This window comes from Anoplolepis gracilipes, chromosome 6, assembly GCF_047496725.1.
Source record: "Anoplolepis gracilipes chromosome 6, ASM4749672v1, whole genome shotgun sequence".
NCBI lineage: Eukaryota > Metazoa > Arthropoda > Insecta > Hymenoptera > Formicidae > Anoplolepis > Anoplolepis gracilipes.
Window position 1 is genome coordinate 11,173,195 of NC_132975.1, and position 17,302 is coordinate 11,190,496.

A 17,302-nucleotide genomic window follows, 5' to 3' on the forward strand; every position below is an offset into this window, starting at 1 on the left:
TAAATAGCAAATGTAATTTACAATTATTTACATGAGAAAAAGATATTATTATTTCCTTAATAAGAATGTCTGCTGTTGTGTGTCATGTATATTACAATATGTAAATTAAAGGAGACGATTTTATAGCGTCTACCTAACGAAATTAACATTATTGTATTTCTCATGAGAAAGAACAATAGTTACGCAATTATTTGTTATGGAAAAAATACAATGAATTATTTAGGTTAGAAATTATTAATAAACATTCGAGTAATATATACAATTTAACGACCTTCATTTACAATCTTTCAGTTTGAATGTGGTCAAGGGTCCTCTTTCCTGTATCATATTAACCGGGTCAGTCATCTATCAAAATTAATGGCTGCAATTGTAGTCTACTACAGTAATTCAAATAGGTTTTATTCCACTTGTAGATTCGAACTCTTACAATTAGAAAAAACATGTAGATCGATTATTTAAAAATATCAAATTTTATTGTTACTATTTTCAGTGATACAGCTTAATATAAATTGTGTGTAGTTTTAAAATGAAAATCTGTCATCAAGCAAAATATGTGTAACTTAACAGCTCGAATATCAAAAAAGTTAACGGTGTGTTACTTTCGCGCGACAACAAGTTCATTCGCGACATATCACTATCGAATAAGATATTGTGAAAATGCAAAATACTTCAATCTGATTTGCCTAAATTCTCTTTATTTATCAATGTTATACACATTCAATAATTATAAGATATATCGTGATTACTAAATTAACTTTAATAATAATAATGTTAACAAAAAATAGTAATTTTAATCGACTAATGTGTGAGATTTAATATTATATATACAGGGTGTCACATTCTAGAAGTGTGTCACTTAAATTTCAGGATGCCCTGTATAAAGTACTATCCGTACAATTTTTTAAAGTATAAACAAACACGTCTTTTTCTAAAATATATGAATTATATATGATTTTACTACCATAAAAATAAGGCCGCAGAAAATTAAATTCAATAAGTATTACAACTTTATAAGTTTACTAAAGAATACATAATAAGAGTTTGCAGCATTAAATTAATGAAAGAATATAATATTACATTGCTTTTAGAAGAATATAAAAATTTTTTATCCATTCATTTTCTTTTAACCAAATATAATTTCTATCTACATTGATGATATGTTTTTATCATATTTATAAAAACATCATAAATGTAGATAAAATTTATATATGATTAATAAAAAGTTCGAACGACTAAAATAAAATTTTATATCCTTTCAAAACTTCAATGCAATATCTTGTACTTTTATTAATTTACTACTATTTAAAATATTTTATTAGTTTAATAATATTTAAAATTAAACACTTTTATTTAACTGTGTAAAAATTCTTGTTATTGAACTCTATACACAAATTGGACTTAGCAGTGTCATTAAATAATTATTTTGTTAATTTTTAAACGTGTAAAATAAAATACTTTTACACTGTAAAATATTTCATCATGCTACTTTTACGATCTGCTATAAATATCTTTAACAGATGTTATCTTATCATGGTCTGTTAAATCCAATTTTACTTTCTTGACACTTTCGATATGTTCTCCATTGATCACAGCAGCGACTTTATTGTTGTCCAATATTGTAACATGATTACCTTCCACATAATATATTTTCACCTTTCCTTTAGTAATCTAAAAATTATTTTGCTGATTAAAACTATTGTGCGTTGTATACATTTTTCTATAATTATTACAGCAATTACCTTATGTAAGCCGTAATCTTCTTGAGAGAAAGGCAATGCTTGTATTATAGGTTTTATAAGTATTATAGGGGATTCAATTTTTGGCAATTGTGTGACATCATATTTATGAACAGCGATCAGCCGCTCGTAAATTGTTGTACACACAGATTTATTATTGTTTGACATATGTTTATAAGTTGGAGGAACATGATCTATAAAAGTATTCAATTTTTCATCCCAATTGGTACATTTGTTTAATTCCAAAAGAAGCTGTAAAAATTATATTATTTGTAATTTTAATAAAAAAATAACTCATTCAAAAATAACATCTATAAATAATATACCTTTCCACTAAGCGCTGGCTGTATAATATCCATTATACCAAGAAGAACATTATTTTCGAGTTCGACAATCGTGGTAAAAGATAAATATTGATTTGCCATTGCTTTTATTTGCTCTGGTGCGCCATCGATAAGCACTAATCGACCTCGGAGATTCATCTCTTCTAATTTTCGTACTAACTCAATTGCAATCAATGATCCCATTGAATAACCCACTATTATAAAATCCTGATTTAATTTCTTTTTGTTCAAAATATGCTGCAAACAAATAAAGAAATGCAAAATACAGAATTACACGTTAATACTATATTAAGTATATGAATATTCGTATATTTTTTATAAGATATAATATTATTAGCCTTTAATTGTTATATAAATAAAGAATTCATACTTGTAACAAGCAATCAGCAATTTTATTTATTGAATTATAGCCTGTGCCAATGTTATAAATCCCATGTTGTAAGCATGTTGCTGGAGCTTCGATTTGTTGTACCAGTGAATCGAATATACTTGAACAGCCTTCCATTCCTGGCAATAGAAATATTTCCTTCCTCGCCTTGTTTTTTTTTGTTGGTAGATCAAGACAGATGTCGGGAATCAGGCAATCGTTACCTATTAAGCGAACAAGCAGTTTAAAACCAGTTAGATCGTTTTCATCTCTGTCGTTTTTTTCCATTGATACGTCTTTGTCAAACATATCTATAAGTTTGGCAAAATTGAGATAACGAATATCCTGCGCTGTAAGAAAAACGTCAAATTCTCGTTCCAAAGTCTGTTTAATTTCCACAGCCATCATTGAATCCATGCCAAGTTCGGGCAGAGGCGTATGGCGAGCCACGCTATTCAAATCTTTTAAACCTGCATTAACATTCAACATATTTTTATTCGATTTATTTTATTAAGTTATTCAATTCATTCCTTAATTTTTTATACTATACTGACTTACCCATAATATTAGCTACGGTTTCAGCAATATTGTTTATGCCAAAAGCGTGTGAACGCTTTTCAGCTACTACCATACTTCCTACTACGGGTTGTTCTTGTAATAGAAACTCTTCAAGTTTCTCGATGCAGGAGCCTATCTTCTGTTGCAAAGTACCACCAATAACCATTTCCTTGTCGTCCTCTTGCATGTCGGCCACGAGACCAACATCGCCTATTGCGCCCCACTGAACAGCCAGTCCGTGTAAACCTTCTTGCACTCTTCTCTCACAAATTCTTTCCATAACAGAATTTGCCATGCCGTAATTACTCTGTCCGGCATTGCCTCTGCCACAAGAAACTGAAGAAAATACAACAAAGTGTCGAAGCTGGAGACATATCTTTCGAGACAATTGATCCAAGTTCTGCGTCGTCCAAGCTTTTGGTTTAAATGGCTCTTGAAATGTCTCTACAGTATGATTCTGACAAATTTTATCGTTCAACACTACAGCAAGATTGAATATAGCGTCCACTGGAGCCAGTTCTTCCGCTGTTTTCAATATACTTTCGCAATCATTAACGTTCGATGCGTCGAGGTTCGATACGATCAATACTTTCACTCCGTAAGATTTCCACAGATCGATTTTCATCTGCTGATATCCATTTCTTACTCCTTTGCGTGAAACCAGCACGAGATTTCCGGCGCCTCGAATAATCAACCAATCGGCTAATTCTAAACCGAAACCACCCAAACCACCAAAAATAATGTACGTCTTGCTCGCCAAGCAATAATAACGCGGCAATGCCAGAATAGGTGTATTTATAGATTCGTTTTCTTTCTGTATTTGTATTACTATCTAAAAATTATAATAAATAAACTGATTTTGCACTACAATGTATACTAACTCTTTTGATACGTGTTATATTTAACGTGTATATATAAAGTATAATTGTAATCAAATTTATTTATCAATTGACTTACTTTTCCTATATGCTTTCCGGCTGTCATGTATCTGAATGCAGCTTCGACTTCGTCTCTTTGAAAAACTTTTCTACTGATTGGTTGGACGGCTCCGATAATAAGACCTTCGGCTAGTTTCTTTTGCAGTCTCATTTTCAGTTCAACATCTTGCTTCACCATCGAGAGTAAGTTATCCAACATGACGCTATAAAATGTAATTCCTTTCGAAAAAACAGACAAATCTAACTTATTGTTAGCAATAAAGTCAAACTTGCCAATTTCTAAGAAACGCCCTCCCTTCGCGAGACAACGAATAGAAGCCTGAAGCTTGTCTTCGGCTAACGAATTTAGTACGATATCTACGCCACGACCGTTAGTCTGTCGAAATATCATTTGTTCGAAACTAGTGTCGCGCGAATTTCCGATGTGATCTTCTGGAATAGATGGAAAAGTCTCTCTTATGAATCTTCGCTTTTCCGGTGTACCAACGGTGGTGAATATTTCGCAGCCTTCGTAAAGTGCAAGATAAATCGCCGCTTGACCTACGGCTCCAGTACCCGAATGAATTAATATCTTCTCGTTTCTTTTTATCTTTGTTTTGAAATATAGTGCGCAATAACAAGTGCTATAAGCACACGGGACTGTCGCAGCATCTTCCAGGGTCCATTTATCAGGAACATACCAACATAAGCTTTTATCGATTACGTGCATGTTTGCTATGCACCTAAAATAAAAAATTACTATTTTATAGATTTTTTACAGATATTTTGTGTGAGAAAAATTAAACTATACATTATAAAATCATTTTATCTAAAATAACAATTATTTAAAATATATTATGACTTTTTCATAACTATATTAAATACTTGAAAAAAATAATTAGTATATATTAACGTACTTATTTTCCCAAACTCCCATTACTCTGCGTCCAGCATTGTCAATCCCAACATATTCTAAACCTATAAAACATTCCTCAAGTCGTCCGCGAAACACAAAGTCATCCAGAATAATTCTGGCAGTTGCTATCATTACGTCTTTGAAATTAATAGATGCATAAGTTATGCGAACGAGATCTTCATGCTGATAATTCGAAGCGATCGGGCCTTCGAGCCAGCTAAGCGAATGCAGGTCACCGCGAATCTAATGTGATAAAGTGTTTTATTGTTAAAAAATTATAGAATAAAAAAAAATATCAATTTACATAAAAGTTTTGTATTTACCATTTGATTGACATAAGCATGATGTGAGAGTTTTGGCGCTAGAGGTGCTAGCGGTAGATGTCTGTATGACCCCCATATTATTCCCGGACGCAAAACGTTTATAATGAGATCGATCTGGAGTTGCTTCGCGTATAATGGCTCGTCTAGAGAAAATTTCGGCGCTGTCTCGTCTTGGATCAACACACCTCTTATTAATTCTCCGCCTGGTTCTCTTCTCAAACAATTTACAAGACCTATTAAACCGCATTCCGAATCTTTTTCCCCCACTAAAATTATTTTCGCGACATTATTCTCAATATTTAAGATTGATTTTAGTTGCTCCAACCAAGAGAATTCGTAATTGTTAACAAAAATGATTTCTGTCTTTTTCCTTGAACTTTCCCTTTTTTTTAAAAGTACAATATGTTCTATTTTCGTTCGTTTCTCAAGAACTATTGCTAAATTATGCCTCTCCGCATTTGTAAGATCATTTCTTGTAAGCGGTTGTCCCCGTGTAAGTAAGAAACCACCATTTTTTAATGCTGACAGTATTTCGTTTAAAGTTTTGCTTTTATCGTTTGTTAACAGATTAAATCCAGCGACTAACATTGCATTATCATCCTTTGATAGCTTCATAGATCGTGAGGTCGTGATTTTTGGAGGAAGAGTAATAGAATCGAAACGATCAGTTCTGGTTATTAAACTGAGGTTGGGTTTAATCAACGGCAGATTATCTAAGACTTCGAGAAACAATGGAGACGCTAATTCCTCTGTCGTTATTTTGTCATTGTCTTCAATCAACTCGATAATATTTACTTTTATCATTTGATGATATTCCAAAGCTAGGTGCGTCGATAAAATTATGCTTTCTTGCAAGGAAATCTCAGCTCCGTCGCGGTGAGCTACAAATTTATACTCTTCAAGAATAGGATTTCCTATTGGTTTTCGACGGAATATTGAAGTAGCTTTGACACCGTGAATTTCAATGCCACCTGATATTATCATATCTAAATCTTTATACACACGCACGGGTAACTCTAGATTTTGGAAATAAAGTTATTTTTTAATAATTTTAATCATATTATATTTTGTTGATTATTTAACAAAATATAATTTTTTTGTATCTTTTTACATTTTAATACGGTTTTTAATAATAAAATAAATTTAAAATGCATATTAAAAAGTTTAATAACAAAAAATAAAAAAGTTTAATAATAAAAAATAGTCTCTTTCTCTCCGAACGTTGTTCTATAAACTTACGTTTTTCTTCCGCTTTAATGTCTCGTACATACTGTGTATGAAGCTTTGGATTAATCACTAGTTTTTGTACTTCAGTAGGCACGTAAAGGCTTCTCATATCTATACTCAAGATTTTTATTTGCAACATATTATCCATAAACGTTACCCAATTATTTGTCCAAGCTATGTGCCCTCGTTTTGCCGTAGTAGATGAACTTTTTAGTCCCCGAAATAAGTTGGTGTATTGATATCCACGTAATTTAAGTTCTTTATAGATATCTTTTGTTTTCATTACTTCTTCTTCATTTTCTTCAAAAGATCCTTGCAGGATATGGCTTGAGGCTTTTTCTTTATCAACATCGAACAGAATACGCGCTTTACCAGTAACAATAGCATTACCTCCTTCTATTATTTCAAAGTTTCCACTGTCTAGATAATTTACAATTATTATTATTATTTTTATTATATATTTATTTTTATATTACTGATATTAAAGTTTAGCTATGTCAACATTATTTGCAAAATATAAGTTTTTTTTTAAGTTAAACTAAATTTACCTTTTTGTATCATTATTGTTAGTTCCAGATCTCCCTGCTTCGGAATATGCGTTGCCCGAATGAACTTGACATTTTCAAATACAATCGGTGCCTCTCTAAACATTTGATCCTTCAACATACTAATCGTGTCCCAAATGAAAAGAAGATATCCTGTGGCTGGCAACAAGTTTCTTCCATCGATTACGTGGCCGCTTATAAATTCGAAATTTTCATCTTTCAGTGTGATATTGACAATTTTTTCTCCGGAAGTAATCTCTTTTTGTGCTTTAAAACACACGACGTACCAATCTTCGGAATGATTCCACCTAGAACATCATAAGAAATTGTCCGCATCATTCAATAAATTCGAAATAAAAATCTCTGCATTATAAAAATTATTTTATATATATTATATATATATATATATATATATATATTTGATAGATATATTGTAATCGATATATACTTGATTGACGGTGAAATCATTGGCGTTCCACGACTAACAGGAAATTGCACAGTTGGATATAAATTCGCTAATTGCGGCTGCAAGCCGTTGTTATACATTTTTCCTAAGCCTTGCAAAAATACTTTAACATTGTCTTCATGGTTGATTTGTAGTAATGCAATACTAGTCGTATCAAAGTGTTCTTTCATAACGTTTTGGAGAATTTCATCCTTCGCAATTTCAAAAGTCATCGTATTTTGAAGAACCAATCTTGTAGTTTCCTCGAAAAGTATAGGACCTAGTAGATTATTTGTGAAATATTCAGCGTAAGACAATCCATGCGTGCCACAAAACGAACTTTGCCACATCTGACTATGTGTCGTAGGATGCGGTATTATTCGATTTAAGTAAGCCAATATCGTAGCTTTCGCATCTACGAGATATCGACTGTGAAGAGGAATATTGTTGCAGTTAATTTCTTTAATAAAGATATTATTATCCTAAAAAGAAATTGAGTTTAACATTATTATTTATATAATATATAATATAAATGCTTATGTAATATTTTATTAAAAATAAAATATTTAATCAGCAATAAGTCAGAGAAAATACATAAAAGTACCTGTAACTTTGTTATAAATGCCATTACTGAATTTTTTGGTCCACTTATGGAACAAATATTTTGACTTTTAACGTAGATTACGTCAATGTCCGGTGGACATATGTTCTTCACTTTCTCATAACTAAGACCAATGTCCGCCATAGCGCCATGGATTGTTTTTGTTTCACTCAATGCCAATCCTATATAATATGACGATAGAAGCACTTGTTCCATTGTAAAATTACCAGTCACGTATCCGCAACAGAGTTCGCCGATCGAATGACCGACAACATAATCTGGCACAATATTTACAGACTTTAAAAGCTCGATTAATCCAATCTAAAAAAAAGAATATTTCTTTTTGTAAATTTTTCTAAATAAGTTATATAATATTTACATTGATTTACGCGGCACTTAGAATTTATTACCTGCATTACAGTAATGCCAACTAACGAGTTCAGTATATTGTTAAAGATGGCTTCGTGTTTATTTGTTAATATATCAACGATACGAATTCCATGTGTCCTTAAAATAGTATCGCACTTTTCTATGGTTTTATAAAACGTTGGAAATCGCAGTAACGCTTGACCTGTTAACGCGTAAATTAAAATAATTTAATTGTAAGGTATTATGTTTCTCTGATATACAAAATGAGATGCGTACCCATGCCAGGCCATTGTGATCCTATTCCAGAAAAGACGAAAGAAATCGGTTTTCTTTTACCTGAATAATGTTGTATTTCTTTTATCATTTTGATCGATGCTTCAGGTTCGATAATCGCGTACCCTCTGTAAGGATGATATTGCATGTCATCAGCGTAAATGTCATGCAATAGCCGAATATATTCAACGTCTATCGGCTGATTCTCGATCTAATATATAAATTTATTAATTTTACATAAAAATCTCTCGTATAAGTATGTTATTATTGACGTTATGTAATGCAGAATTTTTCTACCTCGTCCGTCAATAATGATTCAACTGCATGTTCAGTACGACCAGATACAACAATGAGTCTCGGTAAATCGTCATTTGGTGTCCCTCCATTGACCTTCTGCTTCAGATTAGATTTTAATAAGATATGACAATTGGCTCCACCAAAACCGAATGAACTAACGCCCATGAAACCAGATTTCCACGGCGTTGCAGTTTTTACTACACGTATAGTTCCTTCTTCCAAAGCCTTCACACCTTTTCGTTCTTGTGTAAAGTTTGCATTCGGTGGAATTATACCGGTTTCCATCGCAATTATAACCTTGAAACAAAAAATAGTTTTATCAAAAATTTTTTCAATTTTTATTACATTGTTTCACTTTGATCGAATTTACACAATATGTAGCAGCAAAATAAAAATTTTTAAAAATGTTAGCTTTAATTAAAGTAAAAATTCACATCAGATTTATACATGTACATCAAATAAATTGACAAAGTAATTATTATTGTTACATTTCATAACTATCTTTACCTTAGCAATTTGACATAAACCTGCAGCAGCCTCAGAGTGACCCAAATTTGACTTGACAGAACCAATCAATAGAGGAGTCTGCCTATTCTTGCAGAAAACTTTCTCGATTGCGTTGATTTCTTCTGGATCACCAACTCTGGTAGCGGTACCATGAGCTTCCAAATAATCTAGACAAGATGGTGATATACCACATTCATCGTAAAACTCTTGAAGCAAAACTCGTTGCATTTCACTGGACGGGAAAGTAATGCCTTGTTCTTTGTATCCGTCACAATTTGTCTTGGTGTGCACGATGGTTGCATAAATTCTTTTAGCTCTCTTTGCTTTTTGTAGATATATCATACTAATTGTTTCACTACGCATATAACCGTTTGCATTTTCATCAAAAGGTTTACAAACTCCATCATACGACAAAACTCCTACAATGTAAATATGTTATAAATCATAATTAAAATATGTTTATAAGTATATATTTTTTTAAATTGTTCAAATTTATAAACATAAACCTTATATTATAAATTTATAAGTTTTAGTATAAATAAACATACCAAGTCGCGCGAATTGTAAGGCTATAACAGGATTCAAACAGAGATTTGCACCACCGACGATGGCAGCGTCACACTCTCCCCGTTGCATACTTCTATAGGCAACTTCTACAGCAAAGAGACTTGAACTACAAGCGCTATCAACTATAGCAGACGGTCCTGTTATATCCAACCATTGAGAAATTCGATTTGCAAACATAGACTTGCTACATCCAAGAACTACAGGACCAGATATCTAATAAGTAGATAGATTGTTAGAAAATTTGTACGTGCTTAATGTAAAAAATCAATTGTTTACAATCTGATATATAAAAATATTACTAAGTACTAAAATTTTTTAACAATTAATGTATTTTAAACTAGATTCTTGATAGTACTCATTAATAACATGTTATGTACCTGTAATTTTTCGTAAAACCAATTCGCATCCGAGTCGGAAAAACACGCTCCGATAAAAACTCCAGTTTTGGTTCCGCGTAAATCTTTTGGATTTATTCCTGCGTCGACAATAGCTTCGTAGGCATGTTCTAATAACATCCTACTTATAGCATCTATCATTGGAACCTCAGTGAAAGGAATATTAAAATATTCCGCATCAAATTTTTGGATATTATTGACTTTTCCTGTGCGTTTAGGTATTTCTGGATGATCTATAGATTTTAAATCATATGAATAATATAAAAACCATATATAAGTTATTCATAAAAATTTAATATAAAAAAATATAAAGTGGATATTCCCACATATAAAGGAAACATATTAAATCTTATATTATGTTTGCTGGAAAATTTTATTGATTATGTAATATAATTATGTCAATAAAGGTTTAATTTAGAAATTTATCATATATAATTACATATCTACAGAGTTGGGAAAGTTACTCTATAAAAGTAACTCGTTACTGTTACTGTTACTCAAAAAGTAACAAATCGTTACAAATTCCGTTACTTTTTTTTTATACAATATAAACTTTACATAAACATTTTTTTAATACAATTTTTAATACATTTTTTTAGATCAAATTTTTACACTAAAAATTTTTGAACATTATTTTACATTAAAGTAATCAAAATGATATAATTTTTTAATAGTGATATTGCTATTGATATAAAGTATGTAATAATTTTGATAATAATAAATTATTTTAAATAAAAGAAACTTTTGAAAAAAAGTGTAAACAAGCTTTCTTTAAAAACACGTTTAGATTCTGTAAATCTAAATAAAATATTTTCTTATTGTTTTTACTTTCAATAGATTTGTAAATATGGTTAAAATCGCTTTCTTCGCATTTCTTCAATTTTTTTTATTTTAATTCTAACAGGATACGATCATTTTCATAACATCGAATTTTTGACTAATCATTGAATTATCTGTCTATTTAAATGTTTTTTACAAAGTAGAAAGATACTAGAAAGAAATGTCAGCAGTTTCTATGTGATACTGCGTTTCAATACTCTTATCAATCTTTAAGTTTCATTTCACGCATATGTGCATACGTATCTATGGTATTTTTATATGTTACATGTACCAAAAAATATCTATGTATCTTTATTTGAAAATTATATTCGAAAAAGTATAATATATTCAAGTATATTCAAGTATATTTGAAAAAATCTCAGACTGCACAGAAAGGTCAAAACACATTAAAGATATTTAAAAGACAATAAGATATGTTTAAGTTGTTTTTTAAGCATTTTTTTTATAGATATGTTTGGAAAGTAAGGATAAAAGTAACTGTTAATTTCGTTACTCGTTATCGAAGAATGTAATAAAGTTACTTTTTCCATTACAAACAAAATTTGTAACGCCGTTACTTCCCAACCCTACATATCTATATTTTCAGAATATACAATAAAATTTGTTATACAATTTTTTCACATTATATACATATACATGGTAAAATTATATATTATTACCGTGTTTCCAGCGTCTATCGTCATCCGATCCAAGATCCATCTTGTTCATCAAATTCTTTCGAAGGTGTTTTACGTTATCAGATTCCGGAAATCTGCCAGCGATACCAGAAATAACGATTTCATCTCCGTCTATATCGAGCATCGTAGTTTTCTCACAGTCCATATTTTAAATGTTTTTAGGAAAAATTAAGATCTGAAATTTGAAAGAGAAATATGACACAAATATGAGAAGGTCCTGATTATTACTGACAATTTATTATTCTATTTTATCTTTTCGCTTTTGTTGTATGTTTTCTTTTTAAAAAATTATAGAAAATTATACATTACATATTACACTTACATATTATCTTAATATTTTCTACTTAGATTCTCAAAATTTATGATTTATTTATTATTTTGCGATTAATTATGGTTAAAGTCGTTGTGACATTATGAATTGCATAGCTGTTGAAGTTATATATATAAGAAACCTCTATACGGTAAGTCATCATTATAAAATACTATAAGAACTTATTATTTATAAGCACTGAAATAATGTACGAATAATAGTATAACTATACATATATTGACTTCTCACAAAGCACAAATATAATTTACAATTATTTCCATAAAGGAAGGGACATCCTTACTTTGCAATAATGCCTGTTGCATGAATTGTATTTCATGTATATATATGTATATAGTACATAATATGTAAATAAAAAATTTTAAAAGAACCGAAATATCTATTTGACAAATATTATTTTAATTCTTAATGAGAAAGTAAATAATTATATAACTGACGGATTTTTTATTATGTAAAAAAGACATTGCGTTATGTATATTATAAATATACAGGCTGAATCATGCAATTGGGACGGGTTCTAGCATCTGTTTCATTGAAAACAGAAATGATATAGACAATAATTAAAATTAAAATTAATATAACAATTTGTTTATTGACTTATTTTTTCATAAGTGTAACGACACAAAAAGTGTAATTACACCTTTTTTCTTTAATAGATTGATATATATTTTTTGCATAAATAGGGCCTTTTGAACATTCTGTGTATAAAAGTATTGAGGAAAGGTAACTTGAAAAAGAAATATTTTACGAGATGTTTAAAATTTCTGAATCAGATATGCATATGCACTTCATTCAAGGAAATGTTTAAACGTTTTAATATATTATTAATAAATATTTGAATAATATATACAATTTGACGAATTATATATGCACTCTTTCAATCGTGTATTGTATGTAGATTTTAATTAACTTTAATATGTAACCCATAGTTCAATCATAGACTAAAGTCAACGACTGCGTATTGATTATATTATGACTGTAGTAATTCAAACAGATCTTATTTCAACTACACATTCAAACTCTTAAAAAATAATACAGAGTCGAATCTTCAAAAGTATTTATTGCCTTTTTTCATGATATCACGCTGGATTATTTTAATATAGATGAGTTTTTAAAACGTACACGGTAAAAAATTTTGTGTTAAATTTAACACATTTCTCGTGTCCCAATTTATCTACTCTAATTTTAATGTTAATTTAACAGAAGGCAAATATGTAAACAAATAACACAAATAATATGTAAAAAATTAACACAAAAATGTGAATTAGTGTAAGATTACTTGTTATTGTGTTGTTTTAACTCTTAGAAACGGTGAATATTAACTTAATACAGAAAAATTAAAATAACATAACGACAGTATGTTATATTAACATAAAAGTATGTTAAAAATTTAACACAAAAATTTCTACACAAGAAAATTTCAACAAAAATACAAACGGTTTTTTACTTTATAAGGTACATAAGTTTTTAAGAGGTATATATATATATATATTAATAAACGTATAAGTATATGTTTTTTTTATAAAAGATAAGCAATGTTGAAAATTCCATTTAAATGAGATTCTCGCGTCTTAAAACAGTGCCTATTTAAATCCAGTTGATTTTTTTTAATTATCCTTATAATATATAATATTTAATATATTATAAATAAATATCATGTATTAAATTAAAATAGAAATTTATTCTTTTAATCTTACAAAACTTGCCATTAACTTTTTAACAAGTGTTTCAGGAAAATATTTTATACAAACTTTTAAATTTATTTTAATGTGAAGAACATGACTATATATAGCCTAATCTTTACAAAATTCTGTATATACCAAGGATTTGGACTAAAACCAAATTACGGTTCGATTTTGGTTATAGTTTAATAAAATATGTAATAACTGTCCCGATTTCCAGTGCAGTTTTGATTTCTTAACAAATAAAGAAAATTAAAATCGTTTAAATTATGGTTCATTCGATTATGGTTCTGGTTCTTTTAAAGTGATTATTTTTTTAACTTTATTCTAGCAAATTATATTATTTTTTTTATTAGCAATTATATATTTGTCTTTCTTATATAGAAATGCAGAATTTATTAATTTTAATCTCTTTTTTCTTTTCTTTCACATATATTTCATTGTAAAGTAAAAAAATAATATTAAATATAAATAATTTTTTTATTTTCTTGAAAATATAAAAACTTGATCTAAAAGTCATTATTTTTATGCTTATTAATTTTATTCATCATTTCTTCCATCCTTGACTTTTTAGTTTATCAGAGATTATTTAGTTTATTCTTCTAGCTTGTGATACTTTTTCTTCCATTTCTAGCTTCCTAAAACATTTATGTTACAAAAATTTAGAGAAAATGAAAGAGAAACAAAAACATTCCAAAATATGTTACAATAATACATTTTATTAAAGAAATTGATAAAAATCATATTATTAATTTAAAAGATAATAACAAAGCTGAAGATCATACAGCATTGTAAAATATAAGTGTTCGTGGTGGAAATAGTACGCGAGTAGCATTTACAGTAAGAGAAACTTTGACAAAATTTTTTAATTCTTTAGCTGGATCTGTAATAAGGCAAAATAAAAGAATTTAATTTATGTCTACTGTCTTTCTTAATAATCATGAAGAATTGTACTTTTTCTTAAAATAAAATGTTTATAATAAACTTAAATATTTATTTATAAAATAATATTTATGATAAGTTAGAATTATCTGGTTAATTAAGTTCTTCAGAAATACTCTTCTATATCTTTCCTTTATATAGTCCATCGAGATATTTTGCATTGGAAAGATCATATAATACATCGTGCTGTGTCACTAATTCTATTAATTTTTTGTTGTCCATATTTTATATTTTAGCAGAAATATTATCGTAAATATTTATCGCAAACTGATGCAAAATAAAACTCGAAAAAGTTGAACTGTGATGTCATAATGGCTACGCTAGCAACACGCAATTGTAGGATGGGATGAGGTAACAAGCGAAAACTCGTGTATATGTGACACACGTCATTTCCTCCTATACTCGTAGATGTGTGTTGATAGCGTACCCGTTATAGCATCGCTGAAATTGAGCGTTATACAGATGCTGTACGGACGTGTATTTATATTTGTCCATATTGCTAAGTTCAGTGGCGTCCGTTCCGTGAAAATTTGGTCGACAACGATATCGGCGATGTTGGTACGGATACGGTATAGTGTAAATACTTACATTTAATCATATAGAAATGAATCTAGCATCCGTGCACGTAAGTGGATACGGTACGGATACGGAACGGATATGTAATGGACCTTAATCAAATAAAATATACTCCATAAAAATAAATCTCATGTAAAATAAAATATATTTCTTAATTGTGATTTTTATTCTCTTAAAATACTAATTTTTCATAATTTTTATTATAACCCTAAATATCTATATATTATTTTCTATATATTATTAGTATTAAGATAAGAAAAAAAGTAACCCTAAAAACAGGTAAAAAATCGTCTGTTTTTTCACTTCTTCGAAAATCATATTTTTCGAAATCCCCCTTTCCCCTCAATTTTTCAAAAATGTGATTGTGCAGTTTTAAAGTACATTAAAAATCATACAATTTTTATTTAAAACTTTTTTTATATCTCTTACCGTTTCGACGATATTTACTCAAAAATATAAAAACCAATTTTTCTCAAGAGGATGTTTTAACCCTCTTAATGGCCAAAAAAGTATGTATAAAAAAATACGTGTCTCCTATTTTGACCTAGCTACAACATATTCAAAGCGCATTAAAATCTTCCATATCTTTCCTTGTCAATTAGTGCGTAATGACTCGTAGTAATTTTGACTCCTTATATCTCAGCAATAAAAAATGGGCTCATTTTGAAAATCTCAGAGAATTAATGTCTCATGATAAACTATCATTTTGAATCAAATTTAAGTCCGAATTCAAGGGTGAAAAAACAGGCGATTTTTTGAGATCACTCTATGTTCCATTCTAATATAGTAAAGATTTTTTATTGTAGTTTTATTCTAGCTTTATAACAGCATATTATTTACATGTGTTTAATCCTGTATACAATATAATGTATTATATAATGAAATTATAAAGTAAATTATAAAATATATTATAATTACAAATTATTATTATTTTTAGTTTTAGGGTTTTACATAACTGTAAACTATCGTGTCGTTTCTAAGTATCATGCATTTCTGTTAAACACATTTTTTTTTTAAGTTCTCAATTTTTTTATAAAGCTCATACATATATATATTATATTTGAAATAAATATTTTATCTACGTCTTGCATAAAATTAAAATAAATATCATATATTTCTATTTTTAAAATATTTTTTCTTTTTCTTAAACTTTTAATATAAATAGTATATGTATTTTAACAAAAATGTAAAAATAATAAATTAAAAATTTAATATAAAATTTTGTTAGAATATAATAGAATATATTTATAATATGTAAAAGAAATTTTTTTATGATTTAAAGTTGACCCAGAGTTCGCCATGCATGCAATCTCACTGTCCGAGAGGGTTAAAGCAATGGATTTATCTACATCTACATCTCCATCTGTAAAAATCTCTACAAATCAGTTGCTTTAAAATAAAGCTTTTACTTATCAACACTGATGCGCAACAGCGGAGTTGTCGACATTGAAGCTACGTTGTAACACACAAATATACACGACCGCGATCACGACAAAGCCGAGATGAATGTAAATAATAGCGCGTTATATGTTACCTAAGCTGAATGTTACTATTTTATTTATTTATAAATTTCGGAATTTTTAGACGTACTTTAACATATTAAGTTTATTATTATCATATGTATTATCGGATAAAATTACGGACAATTTACGGCACGCTCGACCTCGAGATGACCGAACGCGAGACGCACGTGCCGGCGCCGGCGACGGCGCCGGAGTAAAAACGCGTGCGCACACTACGCCCGTCAGACTCGGAATGAATGGCTCACGGCTGTCACGAGACACGTACGCGGCGCTCCCCCTCTCTTACACCGCAACGCGTGACGTCAAGGAGAAAGGAGCATATGCTCTTTCTCTCTCGCGCGCTAACA

The 17,302-nt window shown here is 29.4% G+C and overlaps 1 protein-coding gene across 1 annotated transcript; it reads right to left on the reverse strand.

Moving 5' to 3' along the window:
- Positions 1–1,287: 1,287 nt before the first annotated feature.
- LOC140666996 (fatty acid synthase-like) lies at positions 1,288–17,170 on the reverse strand. The gene is made up of 22 exons (XM_072894589.1): positions 16,842–17,170; positions 15,445–15,524; positions 14,944–15,056; positions 11,887–12,077; positions 10,370–10,620; positions 9,974–10,205; positions 9,426–9,844; positions 8,919–9,215; positions 8,625–8,832; positions 8,390–8,550; positions 7,983–8,300; positions 7,382–7,860; positions 6,937–7,241; positions 6,401–6,808; positions 5,162–6,177; positions 4,840–5,081; positions 3,963–4,665; positions 3,006–3,837; positions 2,451–2,917; positions 2,063–2,317; positions 1,740–1,988; positions 1,288–1,668 (listed from the first exon to the last, which is right to left on the reverse strand). The coding sequence occupies exons 4-22, from the start codon at positions 12,047–12,049 to the stop codon at positions 1,489–1,491; spliced, it is 7,185 nt and encodes a 2,394-aa protein (XP_072750690.1). The 5' UTR covers positions 12,050–12,077; positions 14,944–15,056; positions 15,445–15,524; positions 16,842–17,170; the 3' UTR covers positions 1,288–1,488.
- Positions 17,171–17,302: the final 132 nt, after the last annotated feature.